General features: G+C 43.7%; 1 protein-coding gene across 1 annotated transcript in view; it reads right to left on the reverse strand.

Moving 5' to 3' along the window:
- The window catches only part of DTNBP1 (dystrobrevin binding protein 1), a 131,614-nt gene that overhangs the window by 58,152 nt on the left and 57,424 nt on the right, over positions 1–16,038 (reverse strand). The window contains exon 7 of the mRNA XM_046004333.1: positions 4,773–4,795. Coding sequence (XP_045860289.1) covers positions 4,773–4,795 — 23 coding nt within the window. The remainder of the gene's footprint in view (positions 1–4,772; positions 4,796–16,038) is intronic.

Genomic DNA, 16,038 nt, shown 5'->3' on the forward strand with positions numbered 1-16,038 from the left:
TCTATCTCAACCATTGACGGGTTCTCCATCTTCATGGTGCACACCATCCCCCAGGCCTCCCAGCTTGCTTATTTTACAGGTCTAGTCAGGCCTCTCCCTGCCTGCCTGAATTCCATGGCCAGGCATTTCAACCATGCTCTCATCAGCTTCCAAGATCACCAAACTGCTGATCTACTCTATGTGCCTTCCCAAGTCCCAACTCTCTTTTAACCAAAGCATATTTGTTTCAGTTCTTATTTCTACTTCTGGGCCTAGCCCTGCAAAATTCAGACCATCTCACTCTAAATGGATTCTAAAAAAAATTGTTTCTTCCCTCCATATCAACTTTTTCCCATATTACCAGGCATCTTTGCTTCTCTAAGGTTTGGGAAAGAGATGTTTCTGGATCCTGTCCAAGGTAATCCATCTGGATATGACTGCTTTCTGTCTTCTCTAGGATCTTACTCAACTCCTTAATATCCTCAATTTCACCCTCTCCCATGACCTTGACCCTGATTCTATTTCAAGTTACTTTTTCATTTCTTTCATCTCATTCTTAAAAGAATACTGAGTTCATGTCACCCTTGTATGCTAATTTCTTATACACTTCTGATTTGCAATCTGGACTCTCCCTTTACAAATAGCTCTTTCCAATGCCCAATTACCAATATGACAATCTGTTCACTGTCAAATCCAATGGGACTTCCCCATACCGCATTACTTATATCACTGATAACCACCTCTCCTTTACACTTTCTCCTCTCTGTCCTTCCTTGTCACTAAATTGTCTTGATCTTCCTCCCATTTCTCTGACCACTCTGGCCCTATGTCCTGCATTGGCTTCGCTTTCCATAGCTAAGCCATAATTGGGATCACACTGTATCAGGCTGGCCTTAGCTGGTTTTGCCCACATACTTTCACAATGATCCACTCACTCTGACAGTGATAACTCCTAAATCCTGGCAGGTTTTCACACTGTCATTCACACATCTGACATGGCTGGGTAATTTCATATTAAGGAGATTACAATGGACATCCTCTTATATGATACAACTAGATCCCATGTTGGCCATTTAATTTTTTAAGATTTATTTATTTATTTGAGAGAGAGACAGCAAGCGAGTGAGCACGAGCACCAGTGGGAGGGACAGAAGGACAGAGAGAGAGAATCTCAAACAGACCCCATGTTGAGCCCAGAGCCTGACACGGGGCTCGATCTCATGACCCTGGGATCATGACCTGAGTTGAAACCAAGTGTCAGGATGCTCAACCTACTGTACCACTCGCGTGCCCTGTCATTTAATTTTTTAAAAAACAGTTAATATAGGGATCCATTACGGGCATCTGGGTGGCTCAGTGGGTTAAGCCTCTGCCTTTGGCTTAGGTCATGATCTTAGAGTCCTGGGATCGAGCCCCACATCAGGCTCTCTGCTCGGCAGGGAGCCTGCTCCCCCCCCCCCCCCCGCCTGCCTCTCTGCCTACTTGTGATCTCTGTCAAATAAATAAAATCTTTATTAAAAATACAGGGATCCATTAAAAACACATATACAAACACTTTAATATAAAATATAACCAATACTTTTATTTGTGAATTTTTTGAGCATAGGTCCACTGACTGAAAATTCTTCCTTAAAGTCTTCCCATCTACCATGAATAAAATTTCCAGTCTATTTTAAAAAGCAGAGCAGGAATTTAAGATGTGTGAAACCATTCACGTATGGAAACCTTCAGGATTTTTCTTATTTTTTCCCAATTCTTTTCTAATTCTGAATTTTGCCTTTTGCAGCAATTTCAAAATCTGTTTACCTATACCAAGTCTACCCTAGCTGTCAACTTAAGTTTTCTTACAAACAGGTCCCCTTAACACTGAGGTTCCCTCATTCTCTCTGATATTATTTGAACTGCAGATTGTAACAACAAGCACCTCGGAGCTGGAGAGCAAAAAAGTCGCCCTGGGTAAGTAAGCATTCGAGCAAGCAGTGGAACTAGAAGGGTCTGGGTGTGCTGATGAGCAGCCTGTCAGCCGTGAGTACTCAGCACACTCCGGGGATCAGTCGGTCTATCTTATGGAGAACGACGGTTAGTTTGGTGAATTAATTAAGTGAAGACAGAAAGAGTCTGCGTAGCAAAGCCATGTTAAGTCAGGAATGATGGAGGTTCGAGCAACATCCAATCCAGGGGCACACTCTTTCTAGACTTACACTTTAAAAACCTTGAGAGTGATTTTGAGAGTTATACATGGAATGACTATATTTAAAATTAAAATGGGAAAGTGATAAATAATCCCTAATGAACAGACAGGTCTATTCAAGGCCAATTCCCTATGTCCTTAAGGACTGTGAAAACCTTACTTTACACATGCTTACAATAATGGAATTCCTTCTCCACTGAAAATTAAAAATTAGGATTTAGGAAATCCTACTCTCCTCTTTCTATTGTTTAATATCCAAGGGACTATCATTTAAAGCTTTTTAAAAATGCAATATTCGTGGGGGGAGGCTGGGTGGCTCAGTCGTTTAAGCTTCCGACTCTTGATTTCAGCTCAGATCAAGATCTCAGGGTCGTGAGACAGAGCCCCGCATCAGGCTCTGTGCTGAGCAAGCGAGTCTGCTTAAGATTCTCTTTCTCCCTCGGTCTCTTCACCACCCCCCCACCCCCACCTGGCTCTCTCTTTCTCTCTTAAAAAAACAAAAAAACCAAAAACCAAAAACCAAAGCAATATTCAGCAAACACAGAAAACCTTCCTGCTGCCAATATTTTAAAAAACAAACAATAGCCAGTATCAATAACGCTTAGAGCTGTGCTATAGACGCCACCCAGGAATGAGGTACCTATCCCACTAACATCCATGGAGTACAGAAGGAAGAATCCAGAATGTGGATGATTCTGATCTGTACCACTAACTTTGAGGGTTACTAATTTTGCTTTTGTTCTCGAAGTTAGCTTTTCATGAACTTAGAAAATAAGCTTCCAAAAACTACTACAAGAGTTGAATAAAACAATTAGACCAAGTAACATCTTTTGTCTTCCTGTAACATATAAAGGAAAACCAAAGACAACACTCAAATAGTAAGGAACTGTTACAATTTGTAAATTCTTTTCTTTTTCCCTCCATGTTTTTTCTTGGAAGAACAGTTACATTTCTTTTTAATTATGTGCTACTCATGCTTTTGAAATATTAGCAAAACACTCAGGAGGACAGAATTTTCAATAAATATTGGTACTAAAAAATGTTGTTATGATGCAATAATCAGTTTACGGTTTGTTCAAATATGAGAGTTTTTTTTGGCCTGTGGGTGGGCTGGATACGCTGTTACAGGCCATACCATAATTAGGCACGTGTGTATAAATGAGAAATGTTGGCATAAACTGAATTATCCTCTTGGGTACTATATAACACTACCTAACGATGTGGAAATGACTGGTCTCTTCTTTTACGGCGAATATTGTCATACCAAGAAAAAAAGGCCCCAGTACTGAGATGCAAGTGAAGCTGACATTTGCATCATCTGTGTCCCTGCCTGTCGTTCAATATTAACTTGATTGCTTTATCCCCCCTCCTAATGTTATATAAGATGCTAGCCTACAAAAGAATGAGATGGAAAAGTACATTTTATGAGGATTTCATTCTTATTTTCAACCATGGATGGAAAATAACATCCATGAGTCCTGGTGCACAAATTTATGAGAAATAATGGTAACCACGAGAACACGTTCTATCACACGATACTTAGCATTACCCTCAACAAACCGGCCACGACCTCAGCCACTTTACTGTAACTGCAGTCAAACAGAAATTCAGTCCAAACAAGCCTGTTCAATTAGAGTCACAGTAGGAGTCACAGTAGAATTATACCTTTTATCTTGAAGGTCAGTCATTTTCCCAAAACAGCTAAACAGACCGTACTCATAAACAAGTCAGCTGTAAATGATAAACTAGAAAAACGTACTCATTCAGTCAATCTTAGTACTAGCTCATATGTGAAATACAATAAGCATAAAACTGGCTGAATGTGTACTGTAAGAGGCAATAATTCAGAGCCTTCCTAGTTGCTGGGATGAGTCTGCTGGAGAACGCTGCCTTCTCCGTGTAATTGCTCATCGGTAACTGAAAAGCAGCGTGCTGGAAGGGCTCGGAGCCGCTGGAGAGTTTCTGGTTTCCTCTATTTTGCACTAGTGCTGCGCCATGACCAGCAAGGGTCAACATGACCTGGAGTCGTTTTTCCAGTGTCCTACCTTCAAAAGTTCCCTAAAATGAAAAGGCAAAAGCAGGGTGCTTTTGGTATCTCAGGAGGTAGTTCACCGAGCTTCTTATTTTACAGATGGAGAGAACCGAGCCTGAATAAGGCGAGACACTTATCCAAAGTTATAAGACAGTGGCAGGGCAGGACCCAGCACGGACACGTTTTGGAAGGTCAGGTGACCTTCCAAAACCGAATGATCACAGGGACACATCTCTCTATCACCATGCCCTCTCCACGTGGCCCAGACTGTGCACATGAGAAACCAGAATCTTGTCAAACGGATTCGCAACAACCTCCAAGGTCGGACGAGGCCATCCTTATATTACTTGCTATGGTCGTCAGCAGAAACTCTCAGGATATGTGTTCCAGCTCAAAGAGGATATCAAAACCACTGGTGATTAAATAAAACTTACAAAAACAGGATTAAGTAAACTTTTTTTTTGATGTAAACTGATTCAAAGAAAAGGAATGAGTTCTTCATCATGAGAGAACATCTGACATTGATTAACTTTCATTTACTTTAAAGTGAAGAATTAAACACAAAATTACCTTTGAAGGTTTCGAGTTCCTTCCTGCAGAAGAAAAAAGAAAATGTAAATTTTGTTTGTTTATTCGAAGTATAATCAGTGTCATATTGGTTTCAGGTGTGCAACATGAGTGAGTCAACAAATCTGTACATTGCACTGAGCAATGTACAATAAAAGCCATCACCATCTGTCACCAAACAACATTGTTACAATATATTATTATTATATTATAATACACTATTCCCTATTTCCATTTCTGTGACTTCTTTATTTTATAACGGGAAATTTGTACCTCTTCAACCTCTTTATCTATTTCCCCCCATCCGTCCACTCCCCTCCCCTCTGCCAACCACCAGTTCTCTGTATGTAAGAGTCTGGGGGTTTTTTTGTCTGTTAAGAAAATGTAAATTTTAAAATCATCTGTTTCCAATGTAAACTGCTCTCAGGTTATAAGAACATTACACTTTAAAAAGCCCTGCTCTTTGATCATGATAAAAATATACTTAAAAAACCCAGAGTGGTGTTTTTGGATGTTCCCCTATGCTTTACTGAAATTACCAATAAAATTAGTCTAAAGCAACTATTTTCAGGTTTTTTAAGATTTCATTTATTTATTTGACAGACAGAGATCACAAGTAGGCAGAGAAGCAGGCAGAGAGAGAGGAGGAAGCAGACTCCCTGCTGAGCCGAGAGCCCGATGTGGGGCTCGATCCCAGGTCCCTGGGACCATGACCTGAGCCAAAGGCAGAGGTTTAACCCACTGAGCCACCCAGGCGTCCCACTATTTTCAGTTTTTCTGCTATTACTTTATTAATGGGTTAAAAAAAAATTCAACCACAATTTAAAGAAAACACTTAGAAAAAATAAAAAGCATTTCAATACCAGCTATGAACCATCTTGCATATATAAGAATCAGTTTATAAAAGCACTTAACAATTTGCTCAATATTAAATAACAGATTTTTAAGATCTTTGGCTAAAAATCATCCAGAATACAAACAGTTATCGCCCCTTTTAAGCGAAAGGGGAAAGCACGTATCAAAAGACTGAGGTCCACACAGCTCATCCTGACACAAAAGGGCCACGCCTCGAGGATCCGCTCTGGTTTGTCATTTTGTCAGTGTCAATTAAGGATCCCGAGATACCAGGTTTCCCGGGGACAGGCACAGCAGCAGAAAATAGATGAACAATCGTGAAACAGAACATTTTTGACCAAGAAGTCAAAGCAAGTTGTTTTCAGGTTTTTTCTTCGTAATTTTGGATTTTCCCTCTCTATTGGTGGTGATAAGAAGTACTGCCGAGGAGGTGAATTTATTTAGGAAAAGCTTATTATCACACTCAAAATAGGAGACATTTATCTCTTATTTGCACTCTAGGTTTTACTAAGCATCGAGGGCTATTCTGAACTCACCAGGCAGTACTCCACACCACTAATTACAATACCCCTCGTGTTCCAAAATAGTCGACTACAATTACCAGCTGGTGGAGGGGACGGGCAATCTGCCTGCTGGGAGGCCAAACACGTCATACTCTTGTCACAGCCAAGGAAGGCTCTGAAATCAGACGGGCACTTCTCTCCTCTTTTCTGAAAACTCTGACTCCTCTAACAATGCTCCAGAAACATAGTTTCTTTTCAATCCCACCTTGAAAAACAAAATGCAATTGTTTCCCTTCAGCCAACAGCCCCGCTTCACTCTTGGAAGATTAATTAGGTACAAGTTAAATGCGCCTAAAACTTACTTTACCTCCTAATAACGGGAGGAAACCGAGATTACCTAACCGAGAGGCAACAGGGTCGTCAGAGAGCATCTGACAGAGACACCTTCGATGTGCTTCCCACGGATGCCCTCCCAGAAGCAAGTCCCCAAGCCCCGTGATGGGTGCACGAGATGACAGAGCCCTCAGCTCCATATTCTAATGAGTAATTCTTTTCTGATGAGAAGCTTTTAGAATGTGTCGCACTGAGCAAAATTCCCAAAAGGCACCTTCTGTTTTAAATAGCCGGAACTCAAAGAGTAACAATTTCAGAGACATTTCCCCGACTCCCGCCCCCGAATCCCCACAACTGAAAGCCAGACAAACAATCCAGGGTCTGTTTCACTGCCGGGTGGGGGAAAGTCGCCTCTCACGGGAGGGGCACGCTCGCCTCTCCACCTTCTGGCTGCCCCGGCCCCTCAATGGGAAGGTGCCGACCGAGAAATGGGCAGCAGCCAAGTGGCGCCCCAGATGTCCTCTACTGATGGAACCCACACCATTAGTAAAATCTCCAGGAAACTTCCAGACGGGGAATCGTTCCTGTCCCCACTTCCTAAAAAGGAAGACTGGCTGAGGTAGCGAAGGGAAGGACAGCCGTGGGGTAAGGGAGAGATCCGCGTCGGGGACCTCTGAGAGGACTGAGTAAGAACTTGGTAAAGCAGGGGCACTGACAGGCTGGGAATCTGCTGGTTCTTACGGGCGGATGGCGCGTCTCTGAGGGGTCGCGAGCATCTGGAGGTACAGACGACAGGAGAGGAGAGAGGGCCCGGTGTGTCAAGCAGACGCGACAGTGAGCGCGAAGGCACGCAGGTGCAGGTCGGATGGTGCAGGTTACAGACCGCGGCGAGAGCGAACACTGGAGAGCAGCGGGCTGAACAGAGAGAAAGGTGGGGGAGACGAGGTTAAAAAGGTAGAGGGTTCGGAGTGCCAGGCTAAAAGGATCTGGTTTTATTTTTAGCAGAATCGCAGGAGCAAAGCTGTGCTTTAGGAAGAACATTCTAGCTGTGATGGATAGATCTGCTGACAAGGGGGAGAATCAAAGCAGGGAGCTCTCGGGAAACCACAGAGTTTGAAGAAGGGCTAATTGCTGCCTGGGAAGAGCAAGAAGTGGCAAGGGCGATGGACAGGACGAGTCGGGTTTGCAAAATGCCGTGGAGAGGACTCGACAGTCCTGGCAACTGATCCCACTGGGAAAAGCAGAGGAAGGGAGGACAGCATTGACCGCTGAGGGTTCCAGTCCAGACCCCTGGAGGAAGGCAAGTCCATGAGCAACGAACCCTCTGGAAGAGGAAAACAGTGCGGGAGTTTGGTCTGGAATCTGATGAAGTAATCTGGCGATGCAGAAAGACACGATGCCCACCCCAAGTAGACGCCCCGAAAATCCAGCTCCTGCAGATTTCTGCTCCCTCACTTCCCAGTGTTGGACGGATTCCAACTTGGCTTTCCAGACCCCACCCCCTACAGAGTCAATGTCACCAACAATCACATGTTGCCCAGTGCAATGATCACTCCTCACGGCTCCTCTGAATCCCTCAGCAGCATTTGACCCAATTGGCAATCCCCTGAGAAAGCTTCCTCTAGCTTTTGCTTTCCTGGATCTTTTTTTTTTTTTTAAGATTTTATTTATTTATCTAACAGAGAGAGAGAGAGAGATCACAAGTAGGCAGAGAGGCAGGTACAGAGAGAGAGGAGGAGGAAGCAGGCTCCCTGCTCAGCAGACAGCCTGATACGGGGCTCGATCCCTGGACCCTGGGATCATGACCCGAGCCGAAGGCAGAGGCTTCACCCACTGAGCCACCCAGGCGCCCGGCTTTCTTGGATTCTTTTGCTAGCTCCTCTACGTCTCTCTGACCACGACAGTGGAGTGCTCCCGACAAGACCGGCTTGGGGCGCTCTCTCCTTCACTTACATTCTCACAAGGCCATCTCAGCCAGCCATGTAGCCCTAAATACCAAGTATATGCTGATTTCTGGAGCTCTGTCTCCTATCTTGATCTCTTCTCTGAGCCCTGGACTCACACACGCCCGCCTCTTTGAGAGCTACACTCAAGCGGCGTGGGCTTCTCGAACAGCGTGCGAGACAGCCTCTCGTTCCCCAGTCTCCTGCGTATCAGCTGACGGCATTACCAAGTTTCTCAAGTTTGCTTTATCCGTTCCTTCCTTCTTCACATTCTGTCTGTCAAGAAAACCCTGTCACTTCTCTCTCAAAACATATCCTGAGTTCGTCCATTTCTCCCCATCATCACTGTTAGCAGCCTTGTACCCATTTTCTTACACTGAAGGTAACCTTTGTTGTGTTCAATTATTCATTCAACATAAATTTACTGCGTCTTGGACTCTCTAGGAATAATGCTAGGGTTCGAATGTGCATGTCTCATAACCTCAAGGGACTCCGGTGGGGGAGACAGAGAAGTACGGCGACAATCAGAAATCTTTCCTATAGGTGAGCGCTCTGGTAACGACAGGCTGAGGCTTCTCTAGGAATAAAGAGGAGGGAGCAGCTCGTGCAGCTTGGTTTGTAGCAAAAGCTTCCTGGACAGGACTGAGTTTTGACGGATGATGGGTAGCACTTACCGAGGACATGGCAGATGTTTTACTCTTAATCATTATGTCACTCTCTCAGGTAACCAAATGAAAGGCATAGGTTCAGCAGGTGTTTTAAGTTCTGGTCACTCGCAAACTCTATTAGACACAGAAATGATAAGGATCATGGGGCGCCTGGGTGGCTCAGTGGGTTAAAGCCTCTGCCTTCAGCTCAGGTCATAATCTCAGGGTCCTGGGATCGAGCCCCGCATCAGGCTCTCTGCTCAGTGGAGAGCTCGCTTCCTCCCCTCTCTCTGCCTGCCTCTCTACCTACTTGCGATCTCTCTTTCTGTCAAATGAATAAATAAAATCTTTAAAAAAAAAGAAATGATAACGATCAGTGTGAAACAGTTTTCAAGTTCATCTCTGACACCTAATTGGCGATCTCTCCTCATCTAAATTCCTAGGGTGCTTAACTCTCTCAGTGTTAGAAAACCTCACATGCTGCCCTGTGATGTGGTTATTTCCGGACACACATCATCTCTACAATGACGCTGCCGAGCTCCTGATGTGCAGAAAGCCTGTCTCATCCACTGTGATCATACGCGTGCAGAGTCAGACCCAACGCTCAGAAAAATCAAGGAATGACTAAGATCTGCTTCTTCAAGGAAGCCCTTGCTGTAACAGAGAATTTTATTTTTTCTTTTTAAAGATTTTATTTATTCATTTGAGAGAGAGAGAGTGAGAGAGACCATGAGCAGTGGGGAGGCGCAGAGGGGAGAAGCAGAGAGCCTGAGCAGGGAGCCCAACACAGGGCTCAAGCCCAGGACCCCGGGATCATGACCTGAGCTGAAGGCAGATGATTAACCGACTGAGCCACCCAGGCACCCTGAGAATTTTATTCTTCATAAAAAAGTCTGGTCACATATTATCTCATTTGATAACAACTTGTTTGTCACTTTCATTTCCAAAAATTTGAGTCTCTTATTTTTCATAGTTTAATGGCATTTTCAGAAGATCAAATAAGTGGAAAGAACTGAAATACTCTCTCTTACGTTTTACCATATTTTAAAATTTACTCCGTTCAGCAACTGCCTTTACAAAATTCAGCATAACGAACCCTGAAACTAAACCACTCAACAAATAACACCAGACGCAAAATCTAATAATATTTCCAAAGGATGGAAGTGCTATGTAATCATCTTCTCTACAGGGGTTGAGTTACAGGAGTGGAATAAAAAGAACAAAAACATCATACTAATAAGTGAGTCTGTGGAATGTTCCAGAAAGTGTCTTAAATCTGTGTATGTATAGAAATGAACTACATCAGACTCGCAGATGCAAACCTAACAGACTGGAACCACCAGATGACTGTGTCCATAAAGATAAGCATCTCAGAGATGGAGCACACTCCCAATACTAACGGCTTCCCCGAGGACAAACCCGGGACCAGGAGCTAACATAACGATGCTGTGTGACCAGCCACCACATTCAAAAAGACAACTGCAACAGCAACTCTAACGTTTTTCTTCACATTTGAAAATAATCAGGGGACTTTTTTTTTTTTTTTTTTTTAAGAATGATCAGCAGTATTTTTTGGGTTAGAGCAGACTTGAACGGTGTTCCCTTTGTTATGGCGGATGGACAGAATCTGTCACCATGACTAACTGTTCATGGGAAAGATCTCACGCGACCTCTTTCAGAATGGCCCACTTACCATTCATCATCAAATCTGTTGTTCCCTGCACCCTACAGTCATGAAAATGCGTATCCTTACAGGCTTGGTGGCTTTGGGGTTGACAGGGCAGAAGATGGGGATGGAGGTGGGGAGGGAGAGTTGGCCTTCTAGCTTGCGGTGAATTTTCTCAAAACCATCTGTATCTTCGAAATCCCTGTTGTCATTTACTCCTTACACAGATCCTGCCCAGAGGATGTGTTGTTGCAGAACAAAACATTTTTTATCATTATCTGTAAAATAAAAAGCAGCTAGTTCAAAAAAAAAAAAAAACTGCACTAAGGCCGTATTTATAATGCTTTTAACACCAGTTTCATATATTTCTACTTTGGGAAAGGACAGCCTAAAAAAAAAATAATGAAATGATAGGATCCTAGAACATTGACCTTTAAAATGGAAAAGAATCTGAACAATATGGTAACAAGGATTTAGAACTTTAAAAAATGCCCTTCCCTCCACAGTGAATGAAGGTCTAGGAAATCAGCTGGTTGGTGGCAACTAAATCATGTACAGATTGAACTCCCTCCAAACTTGCAAGGCGATTACTTCCCTAGGCCTGTTTTCCATGCAAATCTCTGAGTTGGCGGGGGACGCCTGCGGTTGAAGGAAGCAGGATACGAAGGATGAAGAATGAGGTAGGAACAAGGACTATTCACTGAGTTCTTACCACATAACACCTACCCAGTGAAGAAAAAGGGGCTTGCAGATCAAAGCCTACCCGGTCAATAAGAGACAGGACTGGGAACAAAATCTGTGCTCCTCTCGGACTCCAAGCGTGTGCGATCTGTGGCACCCAGAACGTAGTTCAAGGGCACACGCCCTCCGTAAATGCAAGCTGTGGCCCACCTGAGAGTTCAGCCCCACCAGAAAGTACTTAAAGTAAATCCCCTAGTCTCCTGGATACATGTCATGTATATAAAACCCAGATGCACCCCCAAATTTTGGGGCAACATCCAGGTCCACTCATCTCTGTGAAAGCACATTCCTTTTTAGGAAACCGATGAAACTAAAATTGAAAGCCATCATCACTGATGTGAACCTAAAGTGAAAACCTAGCATGCCCTTGAAGATGTCTCGTGAGTTTCACAGAGCCTATTAAACATGTTTAGTCTCACTGATGTACTGAAAAGTGTCCAGTTACTAAGCCATGGTAATGAATTTCTAAATTTTGAAAGAAGTGAAAGAATTCTAATACCTTTGCATTACTGATTTTTTTTTTTTAATTCAAAATTTTTAATTGGCCATCCAGTTTCTTAAAAAAGCCCACTCTATCACTCATTACGACCAAGGCACTGGTCTGCTGTTTCTCGGCATCATACAGCCACGTGATGCCGCCTGAAACTCTACGTCCCCACAGGCATGGTGAGCATGTGGCTGATGGGGTAGAAGGTAGATTAAAGGGAAAAACTCATGCATCCCACATTCAGACGTGTCCGTGATCCAGTGGGACCGCTCGGAAAAACCCTGCTTGCTCATTTTTATAATTAGCAGTCACGAGAGCTGAAGTGATCAGAGCTCTGAGAGAAGCAAGACGGTCTTCCTACGCCCCAGCATCCCACCCCAGAGTGTGGACAGCTCTGTGGGGCACTGATCTAATATAAAGGGTACGGACAGACTTGGAAGTCCGAGAGACACTGGTCTGGTGCCGCACTCCCACTTCCTGGCTCTGCAGCTGCTGGTGAATCAATCTCCCCAGTCAGATTTCCTTGCTGGTAACAAGGAGAGCACGCCTCCTCAAACAGTCATTAGGAGAATTCTCTTGAGTTAATTTAGACTACGGTTTTTAAGCACAGTACTTGGTACACAGTAAATGCTAAATAAATGTTACCGTTACCTAAGTAACCCAATCACCATAGCTTAGTGTTTATCTTGAAGATGGCGAGAAGTCTTAATCATAACTGTATTTTAGGGGGAAAAAAAAAAGCAATGACAGTAACATAAGTGGTTGGAGGGACACGATTACAGACAGGAAGACTAATGAGGGGCTGTCACCGGAACTGAGGCTGCACACGACCGAGCTGGAAAGGACCAGAGGGAACAAAAAGGCAAGAACAGATTCAAGAAATACGGGCTGGCCTGGACTAGGAACGGAGCGGAGATGGTAGGATGGGGGAAAGGGATTATGACGACTCCCACGTTTGTGGAATGGGTAGATCTGTAGATGGCGGTGCCTTACTGAGACAAGAAAAGGTCAAGTGTGGCTGTGGAGTATAATTTGGGGCAGGCGTCTGTTGAGATGTCCAAGTAAGGCTGTCCAGATGGCAGCTGATTCTGCGGGCAGAAGAGAGACCCGAACCGAAGACAGTGATTTGATCGTGGTCACCATGTGGGGGGTGGATGAGCCAAGGAGAGGGCAGGACTACTGGGGGAGGCTATGCAGAACGGGAGGAGGCGACAGCCAAGAGAATACCGACATGCAAGCGCCTCTGAAGGAAACCGAAAGGATGCTAGTATTGTAGAAGTCAAGAATGGACAGCGTCAAGAAGTCAGGTAAATAGGGATTTCTTTGTCAATGGACTTGGTTCCCTAAAAACTAAGGAAAAAAAATACAAATTAAATATTCAAAGTACATCATAGATTGTGTCTCTATTACGGTCTTCACATTATACAATGTTTATTCAGTTTTCTTTCTCTACCAGGATTTTGACTTTAGTGTGCCAAGCATCTTGTCCACTCATTTGAATGAATGAATGCATCTTTTTAAAAGTTTGCTTACAGGGAAAATACTGTTTGCACTTCCCTTGAGTCGGTCCAACATTTATTTTATAATTTTACGGGACGCTTTGTTTTTAGAACCATGTAAAAGCACAGGATATTGGTATCAGGCGATAAATTCTCACATGAGTTCATCCTTGAGAGCTACGTATTATCAGCTTCTATTTTCTCCGCCTCCAAGAAGTAATGTGCTGATTCCTATGACAGTAATGCACTTCTCTGCCATCAGTATAACGAGAAGAATTCGTCATGAACAAAACATGCCATGGAACTGCCAGAGAGAAAGGAAAGCGCTGCTCACTTTGGGGGAGAATGTCCTTCTTTGAAATCCAGGATCAAACCTCTCTAGTAGCTAACGACTGAATGTCCTCTGAAACACGGACGGTGCCAATTTTCTGAGCCAGAACGAAGACCAGAAATGGCAGAACGCAGGTAGGAAGCAAGACCAGAGAGACAGGGCCAACAGAGCCACGCTAGAGCGCACCGCCTGGAGGAAAGCGTGTGGGAGAGGAGGAGCACTACCTTTCTTGTTGCTGCCTTTGCGCTGATTTTTCCGGCCACTGACCACAGAGCGAGCAGGTAGGACAGACTGCTAAGCAGGTCTCCGCCTGTCCCGTCTCTAGAATCCACCAAGGATGTCAGAGGAGCAAAGCAGAGGGTCACACCATGTTTTAGCCATGCTCACCTGAAGACTACCGTAACCGGTTGCCTACTTTTGAAAGCATCTTGAAAAAAAGAGTAATGAACGAGGAGACGTAACAAATTCCAAAATGGTATCAGGCCATGTAAGATGTAAATTACGATCCCGAATTTAACAAGCTAATTCTAGAACACTGACAGTTATTACATGCTCTGTAGATGACTATGCAGAAGCTATAACCAATCTATCTTCAGAAAAAGGATAATCATTTTTTTTTTGTAAACCCAGGATAATCATAATTATGTTTATCCGAATTTCAGTAAACCTTTCTCAAGGTTGCTATATTTTTAAGTCTTGACCACTTTCAAATGCAAATATATATTTTAAGTGTTTACTGTCTCTGTCAAAACAAACATCTTGAGCATACAGAACTACATTCACACAACTGGGAGGAAAAGTTCGAGAAAAGAGTACTGTAAACCAATCAGAAATATTTTTAAAGCAGCAAGACAGAACATGAGTTTTTAATGTTGATGGCAAACAGATACTCGTTCAAAATAAAGCTTGAAGAACTTAAATATCAGTCCTGAACTATATTTACTGTAAACCCGAGGATCTAATAACCTGTGAAAATATTCTAGCTACATCTGTTCTTGCGACTATGTATAAAGTCTGAAACTGTCAAGATTTATTCTCTGACTCTTCAGAATAGGAATCTGTTGGATTCCTTGCCAACTCATAAGCTTAGGTTTCATTTTGAAAGAAGATGTAAGATCTGATTACAAATTCATGAACCCCATAAATTCACAGCCTCCTAGCAAGAGGTCATTGGCTTAGCAGGTGTGATTACTATAGCATAATAAATACAGTAATTTACTATCAGTTAACCACCTGGGAACCACCTAAAACTAGCATCTAATAGGGAAGGAGGAAGTAAAATGTAGAAAAATGGAGAGACAGGTTTGGGCCTTTTTCTATCTACCATGTGTCCACTTAATATTTTGAACTTAGAGAGTAGTTTCAATAACTGGTTTTAGTGTCCTTGTCTGCTAATGCTAACACCCGTATCAGTTCTGAGTTGCTTTTGATTGACAGGTTCTCTCCATGCTTGCTGAGTAATCTTTAATCAGATGCTACACATCGTGATTTATCTTTTGGGTGCCAGATATTCAGGTCCTCCTCCTACAAATATTCTTGAGCTTTGTTTTGGGAGTTAATTTCCTTGGAAACAATCTGGTCCTTTTGATGCCTGCTTTCATGATTTGTTAAACAGGTCTGGAGCAGGACTCATCTGGGGGCTAATTATACCCCCTACTGAGAGAACACTTTCCTGAGTGCTCTTCCCAGCGTCCCATGAATTACAACATTTTCCAGGAGGGCTGTTGAGAACAGGCACAGCGTAAGCAACAGCAACTGTTAGCTTTGCCTTTTTTCCCCTCCTGCCTCTGGGAGGCTCCTCACGTGCATTAGGAACACGCTGCTGGATATTCAAGGGGAACCCATGGCGGATTTCCGGGATCCTCTCTGTGCAGCTCTCTCCTCTCTGGCACTGCGCCTATAAACCCTGGCTGCCTCGGACGCCTGGACTCCCAGCTCTGTTTCTTCGACTCAGAATGTGCCAGGCTCTTCCTGGGTCCCCCGCCCTGCTCTGTAGCCTGGAAACTCTCTCCAGGCAGAATGAAGGGGCAAGCAGAGGTCTCACTGCACCTGTTTTCTGTCCATCAAGGATCACTTCTCTTCTTTGCCTCATGGCCAGGGTCTTAAAAAGCATTGTTTTGTCTGGTTTTTGGCTGTATCAGGTGAGAAAGTAAATCTGGTCCCTAATACTCCATCTTGGGTAGATAAGTCCATGCCCTTTTTGTCAGAGCACTGCCTGAGGGAACGTCCTCCTGATTCACTTTCCAATCAGCATCCGAACCAGG

Source organism: Meles meles, chromosome 5, assembly GCF_922984935.1.
Source record: "Meles meles chromosome 5, mMelMel3.1 paternal haplotype, whole genome shotgun sequence".
Taxonomy (NCBI): domain Eukaryota; kingdom Metazoa; phylum Chordata; class Mammalia; order Carnivora; family Mustelidae; genus Meles; species Meles meles.